The following is a 17,403-nucleotide window of genomic DNA, read 5'->3' on the forward strand; positions in this document are numbered from 1 at the left end:
TGCTGTCCATGGTCCTGCTGCACTTTGGTCTTAATCAGGATAAAGGTGAAGTCCATAGAAGATCTGAGGACCTGGTCTGGTTTAAGACAAAAAAAAAAAAAAAAACAAAAAAAAAATGACAAGAGCCAGGTTTGTGCAGGAAAAACATTTAGATGAAGGAATGTTTAATATTTATTTGACAACAACATACAAAACTAAAACTATGAGAACAAGAGATTTTATAGAGGAATGACAAATACAAAGCACCTGAAGGCGGCCGAGCACCTTTATAAAAGGTAAATATAAGAGGCCCCTGTGTTCTGTTGGCTACACTGTAGACAGAGTTTATGAACACAGACTCACAGCACGTGCACAGAGACAAAGCTCAACACAGAGACAAGCTTCAAGTCCACACATCCTGAGACATAACAGTGTCCTCCTGCACTGACATCACCAGGGCCTCCACAGCGCCTGTTTGTTTGTGCTGTGCTCGTCTGCGATGTGTCTGTGCAGAGCAGCTCTCTGGACCACGTAGAAGCGCTTGATCTCCTCCCTCTGCGCGTGCTGCAGGGGCGCGTGGAGGGACAGATGCCGCAGTGTCTCCTGGAGACACTGGGAGAAGCCCTGAGAGTAACTGGGCACCGCAGACGCGATGGCTCTCTGCCGCAGGAAGCACACGGCCATCTCCAGCACGTCCGCCTTCTCCAGCCTGCACGGGGCCCCTGAGGGCTCCTGCTCCTCCAGGTTCAGTAGAACTTTGAGCTGCTCGATGCTGTGATTAATCCTCTCTCTTCTGACTTTCTCCACAACCAACTTCCTGAGCTAAAACAAACAGAACAAACATGAGAGAGTCGCTCCGACACAAACAGACCGTGCTCCTCGGGCCCGGGGCTTTTACCTTGTTGGGGATGTCCAGACTTTTGTCCTTGGATCTTCTGTGGGTCATAGGAGCCATGGCTGAGTGTGTGGTTCCTCTGAGCGCGCCGCGGTGCAGTGTGTCCTGCAGACGCGCACGAGCTCTTTATAAGAGCCAGAGGAGCCGCACTTTGGCGCCTGGTGCGTGGACTCCTCACACCTCAGACTTTCCCACAGTCCAGACCTGTCATAAAGTCACGACTACAAACACGTCCACACCCCGAGAAGCTCCAGGGACCACCTCCACATCACCTCCACTTCCTCTGAGCTGCAGGTGTGACATGAGCCACGGGAGTGTGTCCACGGGAGTGTGTCCACGGGAGTGTGTCCACGGGAGTGTGTCCACAGGAGTGTGTCCACGGGGTCCACGGGAGTGTGGCGCGCGCCAGTCACGTGCTCTTTAATCACACACAAACAAGAGAAGCCCGTGTTTGTGTCACACGTGTGTGTGCATCAGTGAACAGGACAATCCCACGACACGAGACACATCCACAGAGTCCTGCACACACACTCTGTCTTTAGATCTGCACCAAAGTGAGAAGAGGGGAAGCAGAGGGGCAGAGGGGCAGGGGGGCAGGGGGCAGAGGGGCAGAGGTGTGAGGTTTGCACCTCAACAAAAGCCTCCAGGACACAGGCACGAGCAGAGCCGCGTGCACGCGCCGCTCTGCGGGACTTTAACGAGACGCGCGTGAAAATGAACCAGGGGCAATGAAGGAACATCAGCCCTGAACACAACTGCCCCAGAGTAACACAACTGCCCCAGAGTAACACAACTGCCCCAGAGCAACACAACTGCCCCAGAGCAACAACAGAGAGCTCTGTAAAGAAACTGTTTTTACAGTAAAGTGACCTGTGAGAGCCCACGTGCCCCACAGAGCCCACGACACACAATGTGACAAAACCCCCCAAAAAAACACATTTTAAAGAAATGATTTGGGGCAGATCAGATTCATCTTCAGACTGAGTTTTGCTTGAATAAAAATCACAAACCTGGAATTTTGTTTAAACATAAAAGAATAAAAACATTTACAAACGTGACATTTGGCCTGAGCAGTGAAACAGAAATGTGTCACTTTACTGAATGTGACACACGACATCGACACAAGAGCAGCACAAAACAAAAACACAACAGCCAGGTCTTATCTTATTTTCTGCATTTCTAATTTTAATCCTGATGTGATAAACAGGGGGCGCTGTCGTGTCGTGTGCAGGGACAGGGGGACAGGGTTTATGGGGGACGTGTGTCGTCTCCCCAGAGGAAAAACAGCCACAGAATCATCAGCTCTGACGACCCTGAGCTCAGAGTCGACCCTCAACAGACAGATGAACAGATTATTTCTCTGGACGTGTTTCAGTCTGTGACTTTAAAGACTTGGTTCTGTGAAACATATTTGTGTTTATCCAGTGTAAGAGACGTGTGTGTGTGAACGTGTGTGTGTGAACGTGTGTCTTATCTTTATGTGTTTGGCTCTTATCAGACACACTGTCTCTGCACATCTGCAGCCAAATGATCACATGACACAGAGGGAAGGTTCCCAGGTAATAAAAGTGTAACAACCTGCTTGTGTCTGTACCTTCACATATCTGCAGCAGCACTCCCTCCACTCAGGCCATGGGGCCAGTTAACCATGAGATAATTGATGCCTCTCTCCTATTGTTGTGTCGGCCTCGCCCACTGGCCTCAGAGTGTGGGAAAGCTAATCCTGCCTGGGACTCATGGCTTTGTAATGCTAATGTCCGCCTATAAATAGGGCAGAGGGATCCTCAGCCAGATCACAACTCACTCTGCTCTCCAAGAGAAACATCTCAGCTCTGCTCAAATGGCTCCAGCCTGCACCAGAGACTCGACTGTTTCAATGCTCTCAGCCAAAGACAAACACAAAGTAAGTCCAGTTCACATCGGTCCAGACTCTCGTGACCATCAGTGTCACTTTATCTCATCGTGTTTTCAATCCACACGTTTCTAACCCTCTGTGTTTTTTTCTACAGCTGAGGAAACCGGTCGTGGAGAAGATGCGCAGAGACCGAATCAACAGCTGCATCGAGCAGCTCAAGGTCCTGCTGGAGAGGGAGTTCCACAAACAAGACCCCAACGCTAAGCTGGAAAAGGCCGACGTCCTGGAGATGACTGTGGTCTTCCTGAAGCAGCAGCTGCAGAGCCCGTCCTCTCACGCCGCCCACATGGAGGGCTATTCTCAGTGCTGGAAGGAGACCGTGCACTTCCTGTCCTCATCCTCCATCAAGGACATGTCCCTGTCTCACCTGCAGCGTCTCCGCTCTCCTCAGCCGCTGTCCCAGGACGTGTGTCCCACTGTGGGCTCTCCACTCCACAGCCACGGTCCAGTCAAGCAGCCGCCTGCTCCTGTCAAGTCCATGTGGAGGCCCTGGTAGAGGCCCAGGTCGAGGCTGAGGCTGAGGCCCAGGCCGAGGCCCTGGTAGAGGCCCAGGTCGAGGAACTGGTAGAGGCCTCAGACTGTACAGATGTTTTCTTATTCATAAAATCGTTGCTTTGCGTCTCTTTGAGGTCCTGTGACCTGCTGCAGGCGTTTGACTCCTGTGGAGTCGATAAATTAAATCAAACTGATGTAATACATGTTGTATTGTTCATCCTCCAGGTGGAGGTGTGTGTTGTATTGTTCATCCTCCAGGTGGAGGTGTGTGTTGTATTGTTCATCCTCCAGGTGGAGGTGTGTGTTGTATTGTTCATCCTCCAGGTGGAGGTGTGTGTTGTATTGTTCATCCTCCAGGTGGAGGTGTGTGTTGTATTGTTCATCCTCCAGGTGGAGGTGTGTGTTGTATTGTTCATCCTCCAGGTGGAGGTGTGTGTTGTACCTTTTATAAAGGAAAAGTATTTGACTGTTTATATTTTTATGACTTGGAGATTCTTCATTTTTATAAATAAATATTTTCAAGCTCATAAAAGTTTGTGACTCTTCAGTCGTGGCTTTTAAACACAAACAAGAGAGAAATGAAACATGTGAATAAACATGTGAATAAACATGTGAATAAACATGTGAATAAACATGTGAATAAACATGTGAATAAACATGTGAGGCGTTTCATAACAGTTTTATCTGTTTATGGCTCAATTTACATCAAAACGAGGCTTAAGTTTCTCCACGTGTCTCATATTTTTGGGCTAATGAGGTTTGATCACAGAGCTGCTGGGCCTCGTGCTGGAGGGCCTCAGAGAGCCACTTGTGTGTGTGTGTGTGTGTGTGTGTGTGTGTCTGTGTGTGTAGGGGTGTGTGTGTGCTCTCTTCATTTCGAGCTAAGCCTCAGGCTTTTGAGCAGTGCTCTGTCGACTCGTGTTTCATCAAACAGCTGGTGATCTGGGCTGGTGCGGGGGGGCGGCGGTGGTGCGGGGGGCGGGGGGTGGTGGTGGGGCTGTGGGGTGGTGGTGGGGTGGTGGTGGGGCGGTGGTGGGGCTGTGGGGCGGTGGGGCGCACCTCCCCTGTGTGGAGCCTGCCTCTGCACAGCTTTCCCACACTACTGAGCCTTTCTCCCCCTTCATCCCAGGACAAAAGAAGTGTGCCGTGGAAAACCATCCTCCTACCGCCACAGCAAGAGCCCCCTGACCCTCATCATGACCCCTGACCCCCATCATGACCCCTGACCCCCATCATGACCCCTGACCCCCATCAGGACCCCATCTCTGACAAATCTACACCAGCTTTAGGAGGGAAACTCCACTTCACTTTGTACAAGCAGATTTAGCAATGGATGGAGTATTTATGTCAGATTATATTACCATGTGTGAAAATACTGTGTACTGAGCTCAGTCTAATGAGAATATGCAGTAAAACAGAGTAAACGTGTTTACAGACTGAAGGTTTATCCTGGGCTGGACGTGGCTTTGAGGATCAGGAGTGTGTGTTGACACAGACTGTACTTTTGTAACTGGATCAGTGTAAAACGTGGGAAATGTGCCCCGTGTTTGGGGCAGGTGGTAAAGGGGCAGGTAGTAAAGGGGCAGGTATGCAAAGGGGCAGGTAGTAAAGGGGCAGGTATGCAAAGGGGCAGGTAGTAAAGGGGCAGGTATGCAAAGGGGCAGGTAGTAAAGGGGCAGGTGGTAAAGGGGCAGGTGGTAAAGGGGCAGGTGGTAAAGGGGCAGGTGTGTCCCAGGTGCAGATTTACACATGGAGTAAAACATGGATCTGATATAAATAAGTCCAGACCCTGAGCAGGACAAAAGGTTCATCTTCTGTTTCACAGTTACACAAAATGAATCTGCACCAACACGAGACTAAACAGAGGACGACTCGACTCACAGCCCTGGGACTTGAGTTGGACACGTCTCTGTTTGGCACCAGGTCTATTTTGTAAGAAAAATGATGAAAAATGATATTAGAGAAAAAAAAGATCCTTTTTATGTCTCATGTTTCATCCCCAGTGTCAGAGAAAACTTTGAACAAAAAACATTTAGACAGAAAACTCCATTAAAATATGAATAAACTCAAAGATCTGAGACAAACTGATGTTTAAACTCACACACGGACACAATCCTCATCAGTGAACAACAGTGTGTTGTTTTTATGCAGAGTGTGAAAATATGTTTAAACTATTGTAAAAGTAAAATATGTTTAAACTGTTTGTGTCTATGATTCAACCGACCACAGAAAAAACTGCTACGATAAAACGGACCCCAAAAGTGACTCCATTATATAACTCCACCTGTATAACTCCATTATATAACTCCACCTGTATAACTCCACCTGTATAACTCCATTATATAACTCCATTATATAACTCCACCTGTATAACTCCACCTGTATAACTCCATTCTATAACTCCACCTGTATAACTCCATTATATAACTCCACCTGTATAACTCCATTATATAACTCCACCTGTATAACTCCACCTGTATAACTCCATTATATAACTCCATTATATAACTCCACCTGTATAACTCCACCTGTATAACTCCACCTGTATAACTCCATTATATAACTACACCTGTATAACTACACCTGTATAACTCCATTATATAACTACACCTGTATAACTCCACCTGTATAACTCCACCTGTATAACTCCACAGACTCGTGATGGAGACACGGGGCGTTTCTATAAACAAATATAAAGATAAGACAAAGACAGAATCAAGTTTTTAAAAAATGTATTTTTTAAAAGAGCATGTTGTAGTTTCTCTTTAAAGAGAAAAATATGAGACTTTAACTTTTCACAGAAAAATTTTCATACAAAGTGTCAACAATTTAACACAACAAGAATCTTCACAGAAGAAAACATCAGACGTGATTAAAGCAGCACGAGAGCAGGACATGTTTGCACAGCAACTAAATAATAATAATAATAATAATAATAATAATGATCCACTGTAAGAATCGATGAGCAGTGAAAACAGAGTTTCAACACAAACTGTAAAACAGCATCTTTAAAATATTCTTCAATATGAAGAAATGTCAAAGTCTTTTTTAAAAAGATCCATTTTATCAGAAATCCTCCGACAGAAATGATGGAAACACCATCTGCACAGTCTGAGGCCTCGACCAGGGCCTCGGCCTGGGCCTCTACCAGGGCCTCCACATGGACTTGACAGGAGCAGGCGGCTGCTTGACTGGACCGTGGCTGTGGAGTGGAGAGCCCACAGTGGGACACACGTCCTGGGACAGCGGCTGAGGAGAGCGGAGACGCTGCAGGTGAGACAGGGACATGTCCTTGATGGAGGATGAGGACAGGAAGTGCACGGTCTCCTTCCAGCACTGAGAATAGCCCTCCATGTGGGCGGCGTGAGAGGACGGGCTCTGCAGCTGCTGCTTCAGGAAGACCACAGTCATCTCCAGGACGTCGGCCTTTTCCAGCTTAGCGTTGGGGTCTTGTTTGTGGAACTCCCTCTCCAGCAGGACCTTGAGCTGCTCGATGCAGCTGTTGATTCGGTCTCTGCGCATCTTCTCCACGACCGGTTTCCTCAGCTGTAGAAAAAAACACAGAGGGTTAGAAACGTGTGGATTGAAAACACGATGAGATAAAGTGACACTGATGGTCACGAGAGTCTGGACCGATGTGAACTGGACTTACTTTGTGTTTGTCTTTGGCTGAGAGCATTGAAACAGTCGAGTCTCTGGTGCAGGCTGGAGCCATTTGAGCAGAGCTGAGATGTTTCTCTTGGAGAGCAGAGTGAGTTGTGATCTGGCTGAGGATCCCTCTGCCCTATTTATAGGCGGACATTAGCATTACAAAGCCATGAGTCCCAGGCAGGATTAGCTTTCCCACACTCTGAGGCCAGTGGGCGAGGCCGACACAACAATAGGAGAGAGGCATCAATTATCTCATGGTTAACTGGCCCCATGGCCTGAGTGGAGGGAGTGCTGCTGCAGATATGTGAAGGTACAGACACAAGCAGGTTGTTACACTTTTATTACCTGGGAACCTTCCCTCTGTGTCATGTGATCATTTGGCTGCAGATGTGCAGAGACAGTGTGTCTGATAAGAGCCAAACACATAAAGATAAGACACACGGCACGAGCTGCACCTGTGACTGTTTAATCATTTAGATCAAACAACAAAATGATGTGTGAGCAAAACTTTTACAACTAATGAAATTATTCTATGAGTAATGAGAGACCCAATAATAATAATAATAACAACCATAATAATAATCTAATATATCATATTTAATATTTATATATAATATTTCAATCATTTGAAATAGATTCTAGAGATTTAAAGCCTAATGGTCTTTGCATCTATTCAGGACATTTTGTCTGACAGCGCCAGAAAGTCCAGGGAAAAATGGGCCGAGGGGCTGAAGACACATTCCAAAAGCAACTGTCAATTAAACACAATTATCCAGTGTCCTGTGGGAAGGCACACTTCTATTGTGTGACACCTCCGCCCCTTCAGCCCCCTCACCCCCCCTCACCCCCCCTCACCCCCCTCAGCCCCCTCAGTCCTGCTTTACTCGGTCATTTAGGGGAATATGTAATAAATGGAGGACAGAGTGTGGGAAAGGAGACCGGGGTCCAGCTCACAGCCTCCAGTCAATATCTGACAGACCCCCCCCCCCGTCCCACCCACAGAGAGTCTTTCAACCTGCGAGTCAGATCACAGGCGCCGCCATCAGGGCACGTGTGTGGAGCTCTGCCCAGAGTGTGTGTGAGTGTTTGTCTGAGGGTGTGTGTGAGTGTTTGTATGAATAATCATGTATGAAGTATTTTAAATGTGATGTTTAAATAAGTGTAAGACTGATGTGTCTGTGCTGCTTTTAAAGTGTGAATCCATTTTTGTGATTCATTTTGAGGTAGTTTTCTGCCAAATGAAAGATATTTTCTTATATATTTCAAAGTATATGTCTTGTTTTTATAGTCAGTGTGTCAGATCTGTCCTAACGATCGTTAACAAAACCTGAGACCACACGAGCGACAGATGGAATCGTCTTTCTCCTGATCCTCACATTTATGAGACGTGAGCCATGACACAAAACTCAGATGAAAACACAGTTTGGCCCCGAGACACATCCCAGTGTGGACATTCTCTTCTATCGATAAACCAGGACCTCATGGTGAGGCCCACGGCCACACACACACGCACACCCCCCCCCACCCCTACACACACACACCCACCCCTACACACACGCACACACAGTCACACTGCTCCCTCGTGCTCACATCGTGCCACAGGTCTGTGTGGCTCTGACCCAGATGCTCGTAGTGTGTGTGAGTGTACGTGTGTATGTGTGTGTGGGGGTGTGTATGTGTGTGTGTAGGGGTGTGTGTGTGTGTACCTCTGTGTGTGTAGACTGTGAGCTCTGAGCTGCTCCTCTTTCCCACACTTAGGGCTCCATTCAGCCCAGAGCCCCACCCGACTGCAGCCACTGATCCTCCAGTCCCTCATTATTTTCTGTGCTCAATGGGCCATCTGGACCTCGACCAGGGCCGAGGTCCCACATCCGCCGAGCACCTCCAGAAACACATCAGGACAGAGAGATGGTCAAACACTGAGTCTGATCTGACTTTATAAGAGAACAGTGTAAATACATGAGCAGAGATGTGACTTTCCCATGAGGCCTCTGTTCTCCCGCCTGACTCCAGCTCTGAGTCTCATCACATGACACTTTAAAGCTGAACACTGGGCACTCACATGAAGGACAGGGGGTGGCTCTCTGGTCTCTGAAAAGGGGTCAGCTTTTTCCCAGGTTCTGTGAGAGGATGTTGGAGTCACATGGAGACTTTCTGAAGGCACGCACCTGCCCCTGTCTTTGTGGCCCGGGCCGTGCCCCCCGAGCGCCCGCGGTCAAAGCCTGGTTCAAGACAACAGCCTGAGGAATGCTTTGTGTAGAGACGACACGGGAAACAGGGACCTGCAACGGAAATATTTACATTAAAACATGATAGATCTACTGAAAAAGACATGTTTTGAGCTCACAATAGTCTCAAAATCGCCTCATGAGCCTGTAAACTGTGAGAAGCAAAGGGGAAATCGGTTGTTTTACCTCAAAGTGTCTAACGAGGCTGTAAACTGTCAATAAATGAGTGGATTTAACAGCAAATCCAACATCAGTTTAAGTAAAATAAGAATTTCTCAGGTGGATAAAAGGACATCACACTAACACAACATACTGTCTACATGATGATGATGATGATGATGATGATGATGATGATGATGGTGGTGGTGATGATGATGGTGGTGGTGATGATGATGGTGGTGATGGCGGCACAGAGGTTTCCCGCCTTTTACGGGCCCCAGCTGCTGCTCCTTTCTTCAAAGGCTTTAATCCCGTCAGCCTTGTTGCCCCAACTTTCCCACAGCACACTTTGAGCAGACACACAATAGACGTGTGCCACATTCAATACAAATTAGTCATGGCCGAGCGTCCACCGCCCCCGTCCCAGGAGACGCTGCAGAGGACACTCATTCATCTTCATTAATCAGAGAAACAATTAATAACACAAACATGGACATTTACTGAACATTAAAATAAAAACTATTCTTGAAACCTTTAAATACCCACAAATACTCAGGCCTGTATAAATTGACAGTGATATAAATAATTAGGCCTACACTGTAGGACTATGATCCCGTGTTTTATAATCAGAGCTACTCATGAATGAACAGATCAGATTTAGTCTTAAAAAGTCTCATACCTCCATGTGTTTCAGACAAAAACAAAGTCAATCATAAGAATGTTTTGTTCTTTATTGACAAAAATATTATATTTAATTTATAACAGGCACAAGTGTCATTATGTCATAATCTGCATAAACCAGATGATATTTATCTAAAACAGGGTCAAGAGTAGAAAATTAAAACTCTTATTAGACTGAAGAATAAAATGTTTATGTTTAATTCTTGCAGTTGAAATGTTGTGATTCTACCAGTCCACACACACAAATAAAAAATGTAACGTTCAAAGACAAAGATCTTTAACTTAAGCCCTAATGGTTTTGTAACAAAACAGTGAACAGATCCATGACCCACGACTCGATTATCTCAACATATTCACATGTTGAAGATATATTAAAAAATACACTAATGGCCTACATTTAAATAATTAAAATATACTTTTATTTTTAGTACAGTTAATATGATGTGTAACCTGAACCGTACAGGACGTTTACAGAGAAAACGACGAGCAGCCGGACGAAAGGTTATCCATGACATTTGTAAAGTTCATCTTTATCTTTGAAGGACGGGGTAAACCTTTGTTACTGTAAGTACAAGTACAAATATCTGCTCGAATCACATTTGTTTGGAAAAACAATCAAAGTCCATGATCAGTGCAAATCTGTGGTAATTAAATGAATCTACAGAAAGTCAGAGATATACAGTATAATGTCATCTTTAAATGTGTATTATTCACCCAGGACGGAGAATACGCCGATGTTTCTTATGTTTCTGGATGTTGTTTAAGTCATGTAGGAGTACTTCCACTCGGTCAGGGGGACATGCGTCTCCTTCACAACCTGAGGGGACGTCCATCGTAGAACATAGTGTGGTCCTCCTGGTTTGTCATTTGTTCCTTTGTAAAGAAAAAACATGAGATTTTATGTAAACGAGTGTGATTTATGTAAGGTTAGATTTGACCTGCAGATTTTCTCTAACCTGAAGCTCTGGCGCCCCCAAATGGCTGCTGGGCGACAATGGAGCCAGTGGATTTGTCATTGACGTAGTAGTTCCCTGCAGCATTTCTCAAAACTTTTGCAGCCTCCTCAATGACATTTCTGTAAAAACAAAACATTAACGCTTATGTGAGTAGATCTGCATGTCCCGCTGTTAAAAAGTCTTTCAGTAAATTTAACACAACGTGGCTTTAAATCGAAAACAGGCAAAAGATGGAGACGTCTCACTTGTCTTGTGCAAACACTGCCCCCGTGAGGGCGTAGGGAGATGTGCTGTCGATTAGACTCAGCACTGTTTTGTAGTTTTCCTCGGGATAAACGTACACTGTGAGAACTGGCCCGAAGATTTCCTAAAAGTTGGATCAAAATATTAACAGTTCATTAGTCACATCTGCACAAAGCGACGGCCAAAAGACAAACTTCATCTGGGACTTGGGGCGCACAGGAGACTCCAAATGTCCCAATGCAGTTTGAGCAGAAAAATCAAATAAAATCCAACGTGTGTACCTCTTTCATGATATTGTCCTGTGGGTCTTTGGTCTCAATGATTGTCGGTTCCACAAAATATCCCTTTTGGTCGTCGCAGTTTCCACCAGCGACGATCTTTAGGTTGGGGGAGGACTTCGCGTAGTCAAGCCACTTCTTTATGCGACCAAATGACTGGAGAGATACAAAGGTTATTTTTCCCCCTTTTTGTATATAACAGACTTTTATTACAATTTAAGAACAAAATAAATACCTTGTCGTCAATAACAGCAGAGAAAAATGTACTCAGGTCCTGAACAGGCTGAGAACATAAATGGATTTTTAAACAACACATTTTCTTTGTATTTATTTCAGTATCTAGTTTAAATACTCTTTACTTACGTCTCCTACTTTCATCTGTTTGTGCACAGACAGAAGCTCCTGTTTGATCTGTGGCCAAAGTGAATCAGGGACATACATCCGTGAACAGGCGGAGCATTTCTGACCCCCGTACTCAAAAGCTGAGCGGATCGTCCCCATCACTACACTTTGAACATCGGCCGACTTATGGACAAAGTGAAAGTTTTTTCCTCCACACTCTAAAAATGTGAGAAATAAAAGATTACAGTTTGCCAGATGTTTGTTTTACTGAAAATCATAAGCTTACTTCAGTATGAGAATCAGAAAACAAACCTCCTGCTATCCGTGGAAAGTTCTTGTATTTGTCCAAATTCTCACCAACTTGTTTCCAAAGACGTTTGAATGTTCTGCAAAAGCAACACAGGTTTTTATTATAATCAGTATAATGTTTCAAAGCACAGTCACCATTTATTTCCACAGTTCCATAGTTGCACATTACACTCACTGCACAGTCCCCGTTATGTCAGTTTGGCCCATTCAAGACAATAACATTTTATATCCACTGATGCAAGCTATTTGTGTGGCCACAGCTGCCCTGGGACTGACAATCTGTGCCACTGGCTTTTCAGACACGTGCCAATCACATACGTACACGCCACATTCACACAGATTCAAGGCGCCGTGCCCTGATTTGAACGAGCCGCGGTCGACCTCTCGTCTGCCTTTCAAACGGAGTGATTTGTGATGATGTTGGAGCGTGTTCTTACGGTACGCTGCCTGTGAAGTTGATGCCTGCGAGGTGCTCGGACGCAGTGACGGCGTCTCCAAACACGGGTCCGTCAGCGGGTAAGAACTGGATGATGTTCGGGGGCAGGCCGCACTCCCGCAGGATCTTATAGACGGCGTAGCTCGCAGACATGGCGGTGTCGCTGGGCTTCCATAAAACCACGTTACCCTGCATTTTTAGCACAGAGGGAGTTACTCAGGCCACATTCACCAAGACAAACTCAATCAGGATTTTTTTTTTGGACAGAGTGAACATAAATACTTACTACTACTCAGAGATGTGTTATATTTATCTCTCATCATTAACAGGCTAAAGTTGACATTTTATTTTGGACTCGCTTTTTAGAACATTTTCACGTCACTTCTGTCTCACTGATTATTGATGAAATCTGATTTAGTCCCATATTTGAGAGTGGTCAGGGTCACACTTTTACCAGGGGGATCCAAACTATAACCCAGTGGCCAAATGGAGGACGTACCATGAGTTTTCAGACGTCTGCTTCCTGCTCCTGAAGAGTCAGACGTAAACCTCGCTCCTGCTGCTTCCTTCTTTACTTTGCTTTTTAATCATTTTAACTCTCCCAGTGTTGGGAAATGTGTCTAGTTATGATTTTTTTTTGAGTAAATCAAGACTTTTAAACCATTTTTATATTTTTTAACAAAATTTCTGACGAGCCAACGACATGTCCGAAGGAAGAAACTAAATGAATTCTTTCTGTGAGCGCTGTCGGAACTATCAACAACAAATCAGTGAGCTACACGCACGGATATTTGTTTTATGATCTGAAAAAGGACTTCACCGAACGCTCCCTGTGACTTCCAATGGTAAGCAGCCCACAGTTACAGAGAAGAGGGTGAAAAAACTGCTACTTTAAACCTAAACCTGAGTGATACAGTGTCTTTTCAAAACCTGCAAAAAAGCGGCGGCAGACGTGTGATCTGTGCTAAACGTCAAGGTCAGAGAAATGCTACTGTTAGGAGACGGTGCAATCAGAGACAAGAGCCACAGAGGAAACAAGCTCCTATCCCAGTCACACCGTTTGAGATTAAAAAACTCCAGCCCAAAGTTTTATCAACACATCGAGGAGTTAAACAGCTGATTGTGATTGTGTAAACCGGGACTAAACCGGGACTAAAAATGGAGAATCAGTGTTTGAGTTTTATGCAGGTAAAACCTAAAACAGATGTGACACAGGCCTCTAATTCGACAAATCCAGGCTCAAATGTTTAGCTGCATATGACTGAGAGGGTTTTATTCTGCTTCTTTTCTTTTAAATGTTGATTTTATGATGATTATTTATGTTTTGATTTGTTGTATTGTGATTTTGATGTCCTTCTTATTCTGTAAAGCACTTTTAATGACTTAAACTTAACAGGATATGTTATTCTTTGCTGTTTGTCTACATGGAGATGGATAGGTGTAATGCCATACTGTGGTATTTTCCAGACAAAGCAAAGACATTTCTGCGCCTCCATCGGAAAAGTTACATAGATAACCTCAATAACAAACATTTTGGTGTGATTCCGTTCCCATATTCACATGTCTGGATTATATTTACAACAATAAATTTCCAGACGAGTTTGGAAAATAAAGTGTGTCTAAAATCAAATATCAACTATGTTTTATATTAAACATAAATCATATTTTTATTATAACATAACCTATGGAAAAAGGAAGGCTGAACCACTGCACTTCCTCTTCTACACATCAGGCCATTTCACACAAAAACTGATTTGAGTCACATATTTGCAACGTGAAGAACTGAGTGACCTGCAGAGTGAAGCAGCTTAAAGCCAAACCTTTTTATACAATATCTAATAAAAAAAAAATTTCAGTGTATAAAGACATGCGTCATATTCAAGAGAATAAAAAAGGCAAATGGTTCATATTTACATTTTGATGCTTTGACACTTACCATCAGAGCTGGCGTACCGGCAAGATTCCCACCAATAGCAGTAAAGTTAAAGGGGGCGACAGCAGCCACGAAGCCCTTAAAGAAATAAAGACTTTATATATGGAGCTCTCGCTTCAGATTTTTAAAGGTAGAATAAGGTTTCCAGACACTTACCTCAAGTCCACGATAGAGCATTGTATTTGTGCTTCCTGGAGCATCGATGGGCTGCTGTGATTGGAGCTCAATGGCATGTTTGGCATTGAATCTAAAAAAGTCTATTAGTTCAGCTGCAGCATCAATCTCGGCCTGAATGACGGTCTTAGCCTGTAACAAACGCATCAGAAAATATAAACTAATTATAGAAGACAAAGTGACTATTATATAAATGACATTTTATACCTGTCCAATCATAGTCTTAGCGAGGACCTCTGCTCTCCTGGGCCCACTGATGACGTCTGCTGCTTTAAAGAGAATCTGTGCTCTATCCTGGACAGGCTTTAAGTCCCATTCTCTCCTCGCAGCAACAGATGCCAGAATAGCTTTATTTATCAGCTCCTACATAAGAAGAATTGGCAATAAATTCAAATGACTCTTAAGAGAGAAGAAGGAACTGAGCATAGATAAAAACTTGTCAGCTCACCTTGTCAGCGTAACAAAACTTGGCGACTTTGTGTGAATGATTGAATGGCTAACAAGACAAATAAGAGAGAGAAAACCATTCATATTCATCAACCATGTAATATTATTTTACTTTATCAAGGTCAGCAGTTGACTCTAAATGTTTCTACTCACTGATAACTGATATCTGATGTCTTTGGTCCAAACTTGTTCATCTCCAACCACACATGGGATCTCCTCTGTTTTTCCGTGCAAATTTTGTAAAGCCTGAGAAAATCACCTGTTAAAACACTTGTCTTTGAATTGCATAAGAATGTTGTGCTTTTTAAATGTTTCACCTGACCTGCAAGAGTTCTTTTCTTTCTTGGCTTCCCTCTTTAAATCCTAAAATGGGCTCATTCTTTACCTCTACGGCAGAACAAGAGGAAGTTTTAAACCTGTAAAAGATAAAAATGCATTAAAAAGGCAGAAAAAACAGGTCTGAACTGGTACTAGATTGTACTCTGCTAACTTGTGTTTCATAAGATTTGTTTGCAAAGCCAGCGGCATGACCCACTGACTGAGCTAATATGTAACTCTGTCTGTTATTACACCACTATAAAACATTACAATAACCTGACCCTACAAGACCTAATCACAATATAGACTGGTACTAAATCATTCTCACTGCTGCTAAATAATCAAACACAGCAACTCTTCCCTTAACGTGGCAACTTCACAAATGTGTTTTTCTTGAAATTCTGGTTGACCAAATTTAACCTGAAGCTACACAGACCTGCAGGAAGCATGGGAGTTAAAACAGATATTAAGTCAACATCAGTCCAACAGAGAGAGAACCTCATGTGGAGAAAGCACATAGAAAGAGCACACAGAGAGGCCCGTGCACACAGAGAGGCCCGTGCACACAGAGAGGCCCGTGCACACAGAGAGGCCCGTGCACACAGAGAGGCCCGTGCACACAGAGAGGCCCGTGCACACAGAGAGGCCCGTGCACACAGAGCACAGAGAGAGAGACCCATGTGGAGAGAGAATATGAACCATCTCACACTCTGAGGACTTCAGGGACAGGCCTCCTACTGATGCCCAGAGTCAGGACTGAACCAGGCCTGAACCAGGACTAAAGTGGGACTAAACCAGGACTAAAGCAGGACTGAACCAGGACTAAAGCAGGACTGAACCAGGACTAAACCAGGACTAAAGCAGGACTGAACCAGGACTGAACCAGGACTAAAGCAGGACTAAAGCGGGACTAAACCAGGACTAAAGCGGGCCTGAACCAGGACTAAAGCAGGCCTGAACCAGGACTAAAGCAGGCCTGAACCAGGACTAAAGCAGGACTGAACCAGGACTAAACATGGGCAGCACATATTGAGAGAGCACACAGAAAGAGCACACAGAGCAGCTTCATGCTTCAGTCCATGTTGTCACAGGTGCAGTTTCACTTGGTTCCTGCTGTTAATGCTCTCACCAGGGAAGAAATGCATTATGTTACATCCTACATGAAAAATAAACAATGCACAAACAAGACAAGCAACATAAATCCATTCTAGCATGTGCGTTTGAGAAGATAGTCCAGATTAAACTCAAAATAAAGTGTTATATTGCTGCTGTGCCTGTGCTAACGGCTAAACTGAAGGAGTCTCGTGTTCGCTCATGTGAAACAGAACCTACCCTCTCCAAGACTGCCACACCGCCCCTCTCAAACGAAGCATATTTAAACCTTCACGAATAAAAAAAGGACTGTTAAATTAAACCACAACTTCAGTAATCAAAAGAACTGACAGCGCGGAATAAAGTAAATTAAGAAAATGTTGGGTGCAGAGGAGGTTTGTTTAGAAGCGACTACAAACTGGACTGAACCATCTCGTGAGAGGAGGGGGGGACAACAAGTGCAGTTTGGCTTTTTATTTTATTAAAACTTTATTTTTATATTCAACACATAAAATATCAAATTCTATATTATGAATTGTGCATTTGTTGTACGAAATAACGTTTAAATAAATCACAAAACCAGCTAAAATCGTACTTCCCTGTTAATGGAACATCCGAGAGGCGGGTCTTCTGTCGACCAATCAGCGAACAGAGATTTTCCAGCCAATCAAATGGAGGGATATTTTTGGCAGGACTTTATTCAGTCACTGAATCTGACCCATGTGTCTGCTGCTCTGTTATACAATCATTGTTTGAATTTATTTTATGCCTAACCTTTATCAGACCTTGATTTGATACATGACAAAATAGATGAAGTTAGAAAAAAGGCAAGTTTATTTGTACAGCACAATTTGTAATTCAAAGTGTTTTGC

The 17,403-nt window shown here is 44.3% G+C and overlaps 4 protein-coding genes across 4 annotated transcripts; 1 reads left to right on the forward strand and 3 right to left on the reverse strand.

Moving 5' to 3' along the window:
- Window positions 1-429: 429 nt before the first annotated feature.
- Window positions 430-933, reverse strand: LOC117370797 (transcription factor HES-5-like). The gene is made up of 2 exons (XM_033966332.1): window positions 878-933; window positions 430-801 (listed from the first exon to the last, which is right to left on the reverse strand). Exons 1-2 carry the CDS (start codon window positions 923-925, stop codon window positions 430-432), a joined length of 420 nt encoding a protein of 139 aa, XP_033822223.1. The 5' UTR covers window positions 926-933.
- Window positions 934-2,532: 1,599 nt separating this feature from the next.
- On the forward strand, window positions 2,533-3,285 carry LOC117371258 (transcription factor HES-5-like). The gene is made up of 2 exons (XM_033966898.2): window positions 2,533-2,777; window positions 2,884-3,285. The coding sequence occupies exons 1-2, from the start codon at window positions 2,715-2,717 to the stop codon at window positions 3,283-3,285; spliced, it is 465 nt and encodes a 154-aa protein (XP_033822789.1). The 5' UTR covers window positions 2,533-2,714.
- A 3,143-nt stretch (window positions 3,286-6,428) lies between these two features.
- Window positions 6,429-7,181, reverse strand: LOC117371248 (transcription factor HES-5-like). Its single transcript, XM_033966887.2, has 2 exons — window positions 6,937-7,181; window positions 6,429-6,830 (listed from the first exon to the last, which is right to left on the reverse strand). The coding sequence occupies exons 1-2, from the start codon at window positions 6,997-6,999 to the stop codon at window positions 6,429-6,431; spliced, it is 465 nt and encodes a 154-aa protein (XP_033822778.1). The 5' UTR covers window positions 7,000-7,181.
- A 2,855-nt stretch (window positions 7,182-10,036) lies between these two features.
- Window positions 10,037-16,956, reverse strand: aldh4a1 (aldehyde dehydrogenase 4 family, member A1). The gene is made up of 16 exons (XM_033966910.2): window positions 16,772-16,956; window positions 15,444-15,537; window positions 15,275-15,367; window positions 15,123-15,170; window positions 14,882-15,037; window positions 14,657-14,806; window positions 14,504-14,578; window positions 12,569-12,756; window positions 12,135-12,208; window positions 11,844-12,040; window positions 11,716-11,763; window positions 11,484-11,636; window positions 11,205-11,326; window positions 10,960-11,078; window positions 10,718-10,876; window positions 10,037-10,565 (listed from the first exon to the last, which is right to left on the reverse strand). The coding sequence occupies exons 1-15, from the start codon at window positions 16,810-16,812 to the stop codon at window positions 10,764-10,766; spliced, it is 1,671 nt and encodes a 556-aa protein (XP_033822801.1). The 5' UTR covers window positions 16,813-16,956; the 3' UTR covers window positions 10,037-10,565; window positions 10,718-10,763.
- Window positions 16,957-17,403: the final 447 nt, after the last annotated feature.

Source organism: Periophthalmus magnuspinnatus, chromosome 5, assembly GCF_009829125.3.
Source record: "Periophthalmus magnuspinnatus isolate fPerMag1 chromosome 5, fPerMag1.2.pri, whole genome shotgun sequence".
NCBI lineage: Eukaryota > Metazoa > Chordata > Actinopteri > Gobiiformes > Gobiidae > Periophthalmus > Periophthalmus magnuspinnatus.

What these genes read in the sequence shown, in the direction of transcription:
- LOC117370797 (XM_033966332.1), bottom strand. Translation starts at nt 925, where the DNA reads ATGACCCACAGAAGATCCAAGGACAAAAGTCTGGACATCCCCAACAAG. An exon ending in GTCTGGACATCCCCAACAAG is followed by an intron (nt 802 to 877) that starts GTAAAAGCCCCG and finishes TGTTTGTTTTAG; the next exon opens with CTCAGGAAGTTGGTTGTGGA.
- LOC117371248 (XM_033966887.2), bottom strand. Translation starts at nt 6,999, where the DNA reads ATGGCTCCAGCCTGCACCAGAGACTCGACTGTTTCAATGCTCTCAGCC. An exon ending in CAGCCAAAGACAAACACAAA is followed by an intron (nt 6,831 to 6,936) that starts GTAAGTCCAGTT and finishes TTTTTTCTACAG; the next exon opens with CTGAGGAAACCGGTCGTGGA.
- aldh4a1 (XM_033966910.2), bottom strand. Translation starts at nt 16,812, where the DNA reads ATGCTTCGTTTGAGAGGGGCGGTGTGGCAGTCTTGGAGAGG. An exon ending in GTGTGGCAGTCTTGGAGAGG is followed by an intron (nt 15,538 to 16,771) that starts GTAGGTTCTGTT and finishes TATCTTTTACAG; the next exon opens with GTTTAAAACTTCCTCTTGTT. An exon ending in GCAGTGTTTGCACAAGACAA is followed by an intron (nt 11,079 to 11,204) that starts GTGAGACGTCTC and finishes TTGTTTTTACAG; the next exon opens with AAATGTCATTGAGGAGGCTG.
- LOC117371258 (XM_033966898.2), top strand. Translation starts at nt 2,715, where the DNA reads ATGGCTCCAGCCTGCACCAGAGACTCGACTGTTTCAATGCTCTCAGCC. An exon ending in CAGCCAAAGACAAACACAAA is followed by an intron (nt 2,778 to 2,883) that starts GTAAGTCCAGTT and finishes TTTTTTCTACAG; the next exon opens with CTGAGGAAACCGGTCGTGGA.